This window comes from Sparus aurata, chromosome 19 (assembly GCF_900880675.1).
Source record: "Sparus aurata chromosome 19, fSpaAur1.1, whole genome shotgun sequence".
Classification (NCBI taxonomy): Eukaryota; Metazoa; Chordata; class Actinopteri; order Spariformes; family Sparidae; genus Sparus; species Sparus aurata.
The window spans coordinates 27,984,878-27,997,173 of NC_044205.1; the positions used below are offsets into that span (position 1 = coordinate 27,984,878).

General features: G+C 42.6%; 1 protein-coding gene across 1 annotated transcript; it reads right to left on the reverse strand.

Moving 5' to 3' along the window:
* Positions 1-2,722: 2,722 nt before the first annotated feature.
* Positions 2,723-4,324, reverse strand: LOC115569931 (NACHT, LRR and PYD domains-containing protein 1b allele 2-like). The gene has a single exon (XM_030398172.1). The coding sequence runs from the start codon at positions 4,310-4,312 to the stop codon at positions 2,981-2,983; it is 1,332 nt and encodes a 443-aa protein (XP_030254032.1). The 5' UTR covers positions 4,313-4,324; the 3' UTR covers positions 2,723-2,980.
* Between the last annotated feature and the right edge of the window lie 7,972 nt (positions 4,325-12,296).

The window sequence follows — 12,296 nt, forward strand, 5'->3', positions numbered from 1 at the left end:
TACACATGCAATGAATAAACTAATTATCAGGCAAACATCTAAGTTTGTTTATCAGATTTGTCATAATCAGATAACTGCCTTTTTCCAGATGAAAGATATCAGATTATTTATCATACTATTTTCTCTCTCTCGCAGTGTTGCACTCTTGCACTGTCAGCATGTTCAAATCAAATGTTTAAAATTTTTTATCAAAAGTAATGATAATTACAATATTTGCATTATACTGTATTAGTCCTTACCCTACCTGTATACCAGTTCTTGTTTATTCACCCAGCAATACAAAACAAAGGTATTAGGTGGAAGGTGGCAGTAATATTTTTTACTGTCAAATGTGTACAACTCCAGAATGAATATCATGCGTAATAATAGGATCTCACACTTGCGACAATACTGCTAAAAAAATCTGTTGAAAATTCATGAAGTTGTGATAATTGAATTGGAGATTGACAGGGACTGCAACATTTGGCTCAGAAATGAAAAAAATCTGTTTTAAAACAAAGTAGATACAGTATCTACTAGTTAACTGAACATATTTCAAGACAATTAACTCTGGATAACTGGATAAAACCTTACTGGAAATAAATCTAAAATGTCAGTAATATCTAATTCTGACATTTATATCCAGACAGTCTTTTAGAATGACAAAAATAATTATTACTGCTCTTGTCCCGTCCTCTCCCTCTCTCTCCTCTCTGTCTGTGACTATCACTATCTGTAGCTTCTAACTTAGCTTAACAGCACTCGTAATTGAGTAGGCTTTTGAACAATGCAGGATAAATGTTGCAGACAGCCTGGACCTGCCGCTTTTTGTAAATGGGATGTGTGTTGTAACTAATGTAACTATGTCTGTGTGGTATACACACCTCTTACCACGCCAAGCACGGTGTGAGTAGCAGGCTCCGCCCACACGCTGCTGCAGCTGCTAGCTCCGCCCATTGGAAAGAATGTGGGGTGGACTCAACCATTTCTAGGAATGGGAGGGGGGGACTAAATCTTCCCCCCTGTCCCCCCGGGATTTCCGCCTATGGTTATTAGACTGAAACTTGTCTGTCGCAGATCTATACATTCAATCAAATAAAGTATGAGCTGGTGATTACTGTCACAGTTCGTTTTGAGTGTCCTGACTGTGACCTGATATTCACAATGACGAGCATAAATGGTTCATTCAAGTGCTGAAAAATAAAATGTTGTCCATTTATCTGTCAAGACTTGTAGCTAATATCAGAAATATGGAGTTAAATGAGTCACATCAGGCCAGAATATGAACCAGAAACAGGGTTTACCCTGAAGGTCTTGAAATCAAACTTAATAAGTGCGTCCATGTGTTTTTTCAGCATAGATGAGTGTTAGTGAAGTTCTCCAATTTCAATCACAACAGCCCACAACGTGAGCTGGTCAGTGTTTCACATCAAAGTTTTATAAAGAAACTCACAAGGTGGATGAATTATTTGGCACAACAGATTTTGGACCTGCGGAGAGATTTGCATCCAGCTGTTGTTTGTTCAGACCAGCCAAGCAGACACTCAACAAACAGACCAGATATCTTTAACAGAAATTACAACAGACATTTCAGCTGAAATATGAACTGAGACAGCTTTGTGTTCAAATCTGGTGTGATCTACTGAGTACTGTGGTCACAGATGGTGTTACCACTTAATGACTTTAATGCACAACTACTAATCTCTTAATACATCCATGATACATCAATAAATCCTCCTGTCGGTTTGACAACAGCAAAGATCCTTTAAACAGCCTTAAAATGTCTTAAATTCAGTTTCATAAATATTCATGAATGTAAATCATTCCGTATCCAAAATGAGACAAATTTCAATCTTATAGTCCAACAAAAAATGCACTTTTGAGACCACCGTCAGTTTCAATATTAGAGAGTATTTACTGACATGAATATTCAGTGATACAGTAACAATGATACTCAGTACAAAAACATGGGTTCTTCCTTTTTTTGTTCCTTTTTCACCCACTGGAAACAAATCATCCAACACCTGAGACTTAAACAATATTAGTACTAAAGGATATTAACTTTTACATACATGTGCTTATTTGTCAGAGCAGTGTTTTAAACAGAAGCCTCTCATCTTGTTTCATGACAGTAAAGTTCTGACTCAGTCCAAACAGCTCTCACATTATGAACCAGCAGGTGACTCCCCCTGCTGGCTGATGAAGGTATAACATCAACTAAAAACAGCTGTTATTTTGAGACACAGTAAGATGAGATCATTTATTGTACAACAGAATAAGAGGAGGGACATTAAGTTCCTTTAAGATGAATTTAAAGACTCACACCAGGCTGAAAAGTGTTGTTTCTCTTCACCCACATGAGGTCATGATCTCACCTGGAATCAATGTGACTCAGCTGCAGAGTCACAGTGTTACTGACACTACTGACAATAAGTGACATCTAAATAAAAGGGCTGCCTGAATACAGACGCTCTACCTGCTGTACCTGAGGAGTCCCATTAGATTTTAGCTGGAGTTCAGATTTAAAGACACCTGGTTCTTGTTGGGGACTTTACAGAAATCAACACGACAGCAACAAACACAGAATGTAAGAAAATAAACAGACAAAAGTGCTGAAATCAATACGAAGACTCAGTGATCAAAGAATCAGTTGATAAACATCATAACAGTTAAACAGACATATATTTAGTGAAACATGTCATAAAGATTCATTAGTTAAAAAATATTAAATAGATTCCACATTTTAAAACTGTCCATATCTACAATACGTCTTGGAATTATGACTTTTTTCTCCTTACTTTTACTTTGGACTCAGAGTTCTGGGATTAAGGTCAGAGATCTGTGAAGGAGGTCAGGGTTCTGGTTTGGTTGTTATAGTTCTGGGTTTGAGCTCTAAGTTTTGGGAAAGGTGTTCAGAGTACCAGAAAAGAAGTTCTTGGGAAACCCTTCTCTATAAACACCAGGCCGACAGGTTCTGCCTGCATCACCTGTTCATTGAGCTTCAGATCAGCCCAAGATGTTCACAGAGGAAGGGGTCGACCTCACAGAGGAACTCGATCATCTCTGAACTGGCAGCTTCACCTTTCCTCCTCACTGTGTCGATAACAAAACGAGCTTTGTCTCTTTTGTTTTGCATCTCGTCCGCTGACTCCCTCTCAGAATCAGTCAGCACCTTTTTCTCAAACAGTTTGTCCAGCAGACTCTTGAGAACAGGTCCTGATATCCCCTCGATGAAGCTGCTCCGTATGTCAAACAGCTTCTCGTGTGAAGGCAGATTCAGAGTGCTCTGTCTACAGGACTTTGTTAGTCCAGCTGATGAAAGACAAACTCGTCTCTCCCAGACACTGTGTCTGTTGGGGTCTCTCAGAAACACTTTAATATGTTTCAGGATTTTCTCCAAATCCACCTGGAATGATGTAAAGTAGTTGTCATAGTTGTCACTGTGAAATTTTGTTGTTGTTGGTTGAACTAGAACTGAGTCGTCTTCAGGACAAGTGGACAGCGTGTATTCCTGCCCTGGCAGCAACTCACAGTATGGGGATGTCTCTATGTAGAGCTCATCTCCAACATGTTTCTTCCTGGTGCGCCGCACATCACTGAGCACGACGTTACCTGGTAGCATCAACACATTGAGAAGAGATTCAAGATCTTGATCATTTGGGGGCCTGTAGAACAGCAGAACCAGCGCTCGGACCGGCTCAGGAGGTGAGTCTTCATCCTTGACGTTACCATAACCAGAAAACCCTGAGATGTTGATGATCACATGAGTTTCTGTTATCTTATGAGGGGGGATGAACTCGATGCTCTCATCATTCAGGTGAGCGACTGACAAGAATGGACATCCAGCTGTGGATGGGATCTCACAGTGTGGGAGATGAAGCCGACACACAGACTGCTGCAGACATTTGATGTCAAACAGGGGTCCTGCAGGCTTCTTGTGATGTTGGGCCAGTAGCCTCCTGTCCCAAGAGACAATCCTGTAAACCACGTCCCCTTCTCCCTCCATGTGGAACACCAGGCCCGTCACACTGCACTGGTACAGGCCTGGGCAGGAGCACAGGAACCGGTAGCTTTCATCATCCTCATCAACAGTGATATCAGGTGTAAACTCCTCAAAGCTGCTTTTTAACAGCATGTCAGGTAAGCTCTGTGATGGTCTGAAGGTCTTGTTCTCTGCACAGCTTATTTGACTCAGTGAGGGAACGCTGTGAGAACGAGGCAAACAGCTGGAGCCTCTTTGACTCCAACCAGGATCTGAGGACAGCTGGAGGTGAGGACGGGTCGGCTGGGTGTTTGTGACTGAGGAGCTCACAGCTGTAACAGGTTCCTCCATTTTAACCAGGACGTCACTGTCACCTGCTGCCTCAGACTGCCCAGACATTATCTCAGATCTACTTTCTCCGCCTTTAGTGTAGAATATAGGGCTGCAGCTCAATTCTTCTATAGTATCTAAAGTTAGATCTAAGTCGGATAATTTTGCAGGAGATTTACTCATATAGTCTGGTATTTTAAAAGTGGATAGACCAGCTGTTTCATGCAGTTCATTTTCCCTGTTATTATCCTGACTGTTTCCTGGTGTAGCATCTGATGCAGTGGAGAGAGTCTTTATCAGTCCTGTTTCTCTGAGTGGACCAGGTGAAGGTCGATCTAACGTGTAGTCAGATTGATCAACAGTAGAAGCAACACCAGGGGAAGATTTCTTTGATTTCCTCCTCTTTCTGGAGCTGTGGATTTCTGATTTTCTTTCATGTTTCACAGCTGACTTTATTTTGCTGCTTTCAAAAGTGTCACAATCAGAGTCAGAGGAGTCAGTATCATCAGTCATTTTAGGTATGTGCTTCGTAGATAAGTCTAATGACATGTTGGACATGTATTCAGCCTGTGTTAAGGTCCTGGGTATTTCACTCAGTGAGAATGGGTTATAAGAAAGAGAGAGAGATGACAACTGTGCAAAGAGAGGCTTTTCAGTTGAATAGTTCTCAGCAGTAACAGGTGGAAACATTTCTTCTCTGGCTCTACCGTCAGGCTTTTGAGGGTCAGAGTGTATTTGTGTTGAACTGGAATCAGGCAGAAAATGTCCTCTGACTGATGTTCCAAATAATGGCTTCCCTGCACTGGCTGTTCTCCTGGTATCATCCTGACTGTGTCCTGGTGTAGCATCTGATGCAGTGGAGAGAGTCTTTATCACTGTTTCTCTGAGTGGACCAGGTGAAGGTCGAGCTAACATGTAGTCAGAGGAATCAGTAGCAGCAGTCACCTTAGGTACATAATTCGCATATTGTGAAGAGAATAGATGATGGTCTGAGAATGGAAGATGGAGGGATGACTGAGAGCTACATTGGTTGTCATAGGATGGGAGATGGGAGAGAGAAGGAGAATATCCTATGGCCCACCTTTCATTTGACAGGCCTGGGTCTGGTTTATCATGACCAACCACTGTGCTACCGTATGACTCAACTCCCTTTCCTCTGTCATAAAATGAGTATGAATCTTTGTCGTCTGTGGTGGAGGGCTGAAAGGTGGACGGACCAGCTGCTGCATGCAGCTCAGTTCTCCTGGTATCATCCTGACTGTGTCCTGGTGTAGCATCTGCTGCAGTGGGATATATTTTCTTACTCTCTCCAAGGATTAACTCATCAGATGAATACAAACTAAAGGAAGCTCTCATTTGTTTCCCCATTCTCCAATCCAAGTCGGTAGGTAAACGTTCAATGGGTGGGTTGTTAAGAGAAGGAGAATGTTCTGTGTGTGCCCTTTCATATGATGGTATATATGGACTTTGGGCATTATTCCAGCTTGATGTAGGCGAGGAAAAAGGGGAAACATATAACGGGCCTGTGTAAGCATTGTAAGGCACTGGTCCGGACAATTCTTCTGTAGGGGACAATCGGGAAAATGCTTTGAGCCTTTTTTGATGTTTGAGTAAAGGAGAAGGAAGACCATCCCCCCTGATTACACTGGATGATCCATAAACAGGGAAAGAGCAAGTGGAGGCAAAACTGGAAAACAAACCGGTGACTTCTTGTCTTGGCGGTTTATCAAGAACATTCAATGTGCTACCAGATAACTCAACTCCCTTTTCTCTGTCATAAAAACTAGCAGAGTCTGAATCTTTGTCGTCTGTGGTGGAGGGCTGAAAGGTGGATGGACCAGCTGCTGCATGCAGCTCAGTTCCCCTGGTATCATCCTGACTGTGTCCTGGTGTAGCATCTGCTGCAGTGGAGAGAGTCGTTATCAGTCCTGTTTCTCTGAGTGGACCAGGTGAAGGTCGAGCTAACGTGTAGTCACAGGACTCAGTATCAGCTGTAGGATGCTTTGTAGATAAGTCCAATGACATGTTGGACACGTATTCAGCCTGTGTTAAGGTGCTGTTCTTAGCAGAGGGTACTTGACTCAGTGAGGATGTGTGATTAGAACGAGAGAGAGGTGAATGCTGTTTAAGGTGAAGGTTTTCAGTTGAGAAGTTCCCAGCAGTAGCAGGTGGAAACATTTCTCCTTTGGCACTACATTCAGGCTTTTGAGGGTCAGAGTGTAATTGTGTTGAACTGGAAGCAGGCAGACAATATCCACTGCCTGATGTTCCAAGTAATAGCTTCCCTGGACTGGCTGTTGCCCTGGTATCATCCTGACTGTGTCCTGGCCTAGCATATGCTCCAGCGGTGGACGCGTAGGAAGAACGTGGAAAATGGAATGCACTTTTGAGGATGGACTGATAGCTGGGAGGTGGATTGTCATAGGATTGGAGACCATGAAGAGGACGATGTGCTCCGACTAATCCTTCATATAACAGTCCTGGTTGAGGTAGTACATTGTGGGTGGCCTGTTCTTTCTGTTTTTCTCCACTGATGGATACTTTGAGATCCTGGGCACTGCTTTTAGTCCATGGTTCAACATGAGGCGTACTGTTCATGATTGTTGTTGGCGGTTTATCATAAACATCCACTGTGTTACCAAATAACTCAACTCCCTTTTCTCTGTCATAAAAACTAGCAGAGTCTGAATCTTTGTCCTCTTTGGTGGAGGGCTGAAAGGTGGATGGACCAGCTGTTTCATACAGCTCAGTTCTCCTGGTATCATCCTGACTGTGTCCTGGTGTAGCATCTGCTGCAGTGGGATACGTTTTCTTACTCTCTCCAAGGATTAACTCATCAGTTGAATAAAAACAAGTGGAAGCTCTCATTTGTTTCCCCATTCTCCAATCCGAGTCGGTAGGTAAACGTTCAATGGGTGGGTTGTTAAGAGAAGGAGAATGTTCTGTGTGTGCCCTTTCATATGATGGTATATATGGACTTTGGGCATTATTCCAGCTTGATGTAGGCGAGGAAAAAGGGGAAACATATAACGGGCCTGGGTCAGCATTGTAAGGCACTGGTCCAGTCAAGTTTTCTACAGCAGACAACTGGGAAAATACTTTGAGCCTCTTTTGATTTTTGACTAAAGGAGAAGGAAGACCATCCCCCCTGATTACACTGGATGATCCATAAACAGGGAAAGAGCAAGTGGAGGCAAAACTGGAAAACAAACCGGTGACTTCTTGTCTTGGCAGTTTATCACGAACATTCACTGTGCTACCGTATGACTCAACTCCCTTTGCTCTGTCATAAAATGAGTCTAAATCTTTGTCCTCTTTGGTGGAGATCTGAAGGGTGGATGGACCAGCTGTTGCATGCAGCTCAGTTCTCCTGGTATCATCCTGACTGTGTCCTGGTGTAGCATCTGATGCAGTGGAGAGAGTCTTCATCACTGTTTCTCTGAGTGGACCAGGTGAAGGTCGAGCTAACATGTAGTCAGAGGAATCAGTAGCAGCAGTCACCTTAGGTACATACTTCGCATATTGTGAAGAGAATAGATGATGGTCTGAGAATGGAAGATGGAGGGATGACTGAGAGCTACATTGGTTGTCATAGGATGGGAGATGGGAGAGAGAAGGAGAATATCCTATGGCCCACCTTTCATTTGACAGGCCTGGGTCTGGTTTATCATGACCAACCACTGTGCTACTGTATGACTCAACTCCCTTTCCTCTGTCATAAAATAAGTCTGAATCTTTGTCGTCTGTGGTGGAGGGCTGAAAGGTGGATGGACCAGCTGCTGCATACAGCTCAGTTCTTCTGGTATCATCCTGACTGTGTCCTGGTGTAAGATCTGCTGCAGTGGGATACGTTTTCTTACTCTCTCCAAGGATTAACTCATCAGTTGGATCAAAACTAGAGGAAGCCCCAATTTTTTTTCTGGTTCTCCAATCAGAGATGGTAGGTAAATGTTCAATGGGTGGGATATAAAGAGAGGGAGAATATCCTGCGGGCTCCCTTTCAAATGATGGTATATACGGACTTTGGGCATTATTCCAGTTTAATGTAGTCGAGGAAAATATATTGTGAGTCGCTTGTCCTTTCGATTTCTCTCTAGGTCTGGAACCTTGGAAAACAGTGCTGAGCCGTTGTTTTTGTGAGGGAGAAGGAAGACCATCCCCCCTGTACACACTGGGTGTCCCGTAAACAACGGCAGCGGAGAAAGTTCCGGGGAGCAAACTGCTGACTTTTTGTCTTGGCGGTATACCATGACCACCCACTGCGCTACCAACTCGATTTTCTCTGTCATAAAATGCATAGGAGTCTGAATCTTTGGACTCTTTGGTGGAGGGCTGAAAGGTGGACAGACCAGCTGTTGCATACAGCTCAGTTCCCCTGGTATCCTCCTGACTGTGTCCTGGTAGAGGATCTGCTGCAGTGGGATATGTTTTCTTACTGTCTCCAAGGATTAACTCACCAGAATCAAAACTAGGGATGTAAGGAGAAGGAGAATATCCTGCAGATGCATGTTTACATAATATTCTAGGTACATCATTCCAGTTTGATGTAGATGGGCCTGGGGAAGGTGGTATATTGTGAGTCACTTGTCCTTTTGATTTTTTTTCAGGTCTGGACCCTTTGACAACAACTTTTTGTTTGCATGAAAGAGAAGGAAGAATACCCCCCCTGATCACACTGGATGACTCAAAAACAGGGAAAGAGGAAGAGGAGGCAGATCTCGGCAGTTCATCTTGAACACCTTCCTCTAAACACTTCTCATCTGCAGTCATCTGATTTTCTGAGACTGAAGTTTGACCTCCTTGATTTTTGTGTAACGACTCATCTCCATCTTTCGTCAGCTCTTCCTCTTCAGTCTCTGGTGAGTCATCTGATTGCTTACCACAGTCTGTATCATGCTGAGCAGGGTGAGGAGGAGGAGGAGGAGGAGGAGGAGGAGGAGAAGGTGCTCCCTCTGTTTGCTCCATCTCTTCTTTTCCTTTTTACAACTCGATCTCAAATAGAAACTTTTATAACAGCTTTGAGTTTTTCTTCTGGTCCCAGAGCCTAAAATAAAGCATAGGATTGAAACATAAATTCCTTTAAAAGTTGTTTTAGACTTTAAAATCACATCTTAAATGTTAACTACTTATAACACTGTTGATAATCAATAATATATTGATCACTGACACTAGAAGAGAGAGGATGCGTTTCATACCATCGTTTTGGCATCTAAATGTGTGGAAACCTGCAATAAGACTTTAGGAAACAGCTGCTGTTCCTCAAAAACTGCTTTAATTACATTGATATAATGTTTTGTTTAATTACATTTATGTTTTCTGTCATTCTACAGAAACGCCCACTTTAAAAAGGACAGATGTCTGAAAATGTTCTCCTTTTTTAACATTTAAACTTTGACCACACTGTTCCAGAGCTCAGCGACTCAAACACTTATAAATAAAATGTATTCAGTACTCAGCTGACTGATGTTACTGTCAGCTGAATGCTTCTGTGGTTTTCTTGCTCAACAGATGTTGAGGAAGTGATGACGTAGTTCTCCTCGGACATGCCTCTTTGTTCAGGATTTCTCTGTCCAAACAGAGCTGAACTGCGTTTTGGCTCCTGTTTGAGGAAACATGTCTAACGTTCAGTCGCTGTATCAAAGCTGCTGGTTTTTACAGAAGATGATGAAATAAAACGGATCAACAGGAAAACCACATAACAACCACAGACGCGTTCGGTGGACCAGTTAACATAGTCCAGTTCTCTCTAATCTGTCGTACGACCAGAGACAAAGTCATCCTGTAAAAATAAAAGTCTGTGAAGTAACTGTGTGTGTGTGTGTGTGTGTGTGTAGCCGTCAGTGTTGTCTCTTACCGTCTTCAGGAGTCTCTCTGGGTTCGGTGTGTTCTCTTCACCGGTCGGTTCGGACAGCTGTAGTCCCTCTTTGGATCTTGTCGGAGGACGCAGGCGGACTTTTACGCACAGATTCCTCCATCAGTGTTGCTCATGTGTGCCGGTAACTGACACATTTCCTCAGTGAAGGGGGCGGACCTGGTAACACTATATTTATACTTTCTGTGTTGTTTTCCTGTCGGGGGAGATTTTGCTGTGAGTTTTCAGCGTTGACGGAACCACAACCACTGGACTTCTATGTGTTGGAGTGAGTGCCGAGTTTATGGTGTTAAAGCATATACCCACCCTTAAATCACCCTTTAGTTTAATAATGACATTTAAACATCACTTAAAGCTGCAGTCTGGAGTTTTGAGAATAAAGTGGACTTATTTGAATAATACCGCTAACAGGTCAGTCCTTCAAAGCCCCTCCCACAGAGGAGCCTGCCATGCACGAGCAGGCTTGTAACCATGGTAACAGAGGAAGCCAGATAACCAAGATGGCGCATTCAAAATAACAACAACAGCCCTGATAAGCCCTGATTGTTCTATTTCTGACCAATACAACTAAATAGAGCTCAACAGTGACCGCCCACTTCTTTTTTAATGGCTCTGGCTCCGGAAGTGAATTTGCCATTCATTTACTCCATTGACGTTTCATAAAATCTGTATATTATGAGTTTTAGGCCTGGAACCGAGCCAATCAGCTAGCAGATGAATCGTGACCATAAAACATTTAATTCGGCGCAAAAAAAATGTTGGAAAACGGAGAAAAAAGCGAAGATACAAGACTGTGTACATAATAATCTTAAGAGTAAAGGAACTACTCATCCCATAAACCACTGTGAATGTAACAGCGATGTCTCTGATTGGTGGAGCTCGCTGTTACCATGGAAATGTTTACCAAACCTGCAAATTTCATGTTCAGCTGAACCCTTCAGAAACTCTTATCCTCATCTCTAAATGAACGCAGCAGGTCAGAAAGTGAAATCATGGAGGCTGGTAAACGATCGTAGAGTTCAGTGTTAGCAGTAACGAGCTAACATGAAATTTGCAGGTTCTGTAAACATTTCCATGGTAACAGCGAGCTCCACCAATCAGATACGTCGCTTTTACACTATAGGATTGTGGGTAGTGTAGTACTTCTGCATGACATCGCAAATAAAGCATGTTTTTCTTAAAACAAGGTTAATATCATACGGACTTGTGGCTTCTACAGGATCATATGTCATCGTTTGACAGTCTGATAACTCGTGGTGAGTCTACTTTGGATGGTTACGACATTATGGCCAATGATCGAAATCTCTATGCAGAATATGAATGGCATTTTAACTTCCGGAACCTCACTGTTCAGCTCTATTACAATAAGGAGTGCCTCATGCAGATCACTGTAGATATCCAGAGTAACAAACAATATTCCTCACATTGCTGTAGACAAAGTTAACAGGTAATCACTCAGGTGATCATCATCACCATGCTGCCTTTCTGAAGCATGAACTTTAGTTCTATAAACAAATTCAGCTCGACAGCAACATTGTACAGCGATATTATAATAACAATAATAATAATAATCATACATTTAATTTGTAATGCACTTTACATTTAAACAAATCTCAAAGTGATATAATCTTAAAGTGCTAAGTGATATACGCTATTGCAAGTATTACTCAGCTTCGTGGTTAAAACATAGAATGAAACATACAACAAGCAGGGGTTCTTACCTGTCCTGCAGAAAAAGTCCTTACAGATCCTGCAGCTCCTCCACCTCTGAAATGATGCTCAGATATTTATCCTAGTTTTCTCTCTGACTCGGTCCAGTTCTTTGTTTTTACACTGCTTTCTTCATCAGTCTACTTATGTCTTCTCTTTGACGTGGGCAATGGTGGGGCATTAGTCTCTGTTGTTGTTGTCTGTTCTCTGCCACTGTTTACAGTTTGAGCGGGAGCTAGAGTTCTCAACGGGTCGGCCTGGCCCGACAAACCCGACCAGACCCCGTTTGGACCGAATTCGGGCCAAAAAAAAATACGCAAATGGTCCGGGTCGGGTTGGGCCTCGGGTTTCCTTTTTTATAAAACACATTTCATAAAACACATTTCTTACAGGTTGTAAATTATATAGACCTATTGTTTGTTA

Coding starts and splice junctions, on each gene's coding strand:
- LOC115569931 (XM_030398172.1), bottom strand. CDS start 4,312: ATGGAGGAACCTGTTACAGCTGTGAGCTCCTCAGTCACAAACACCCAG.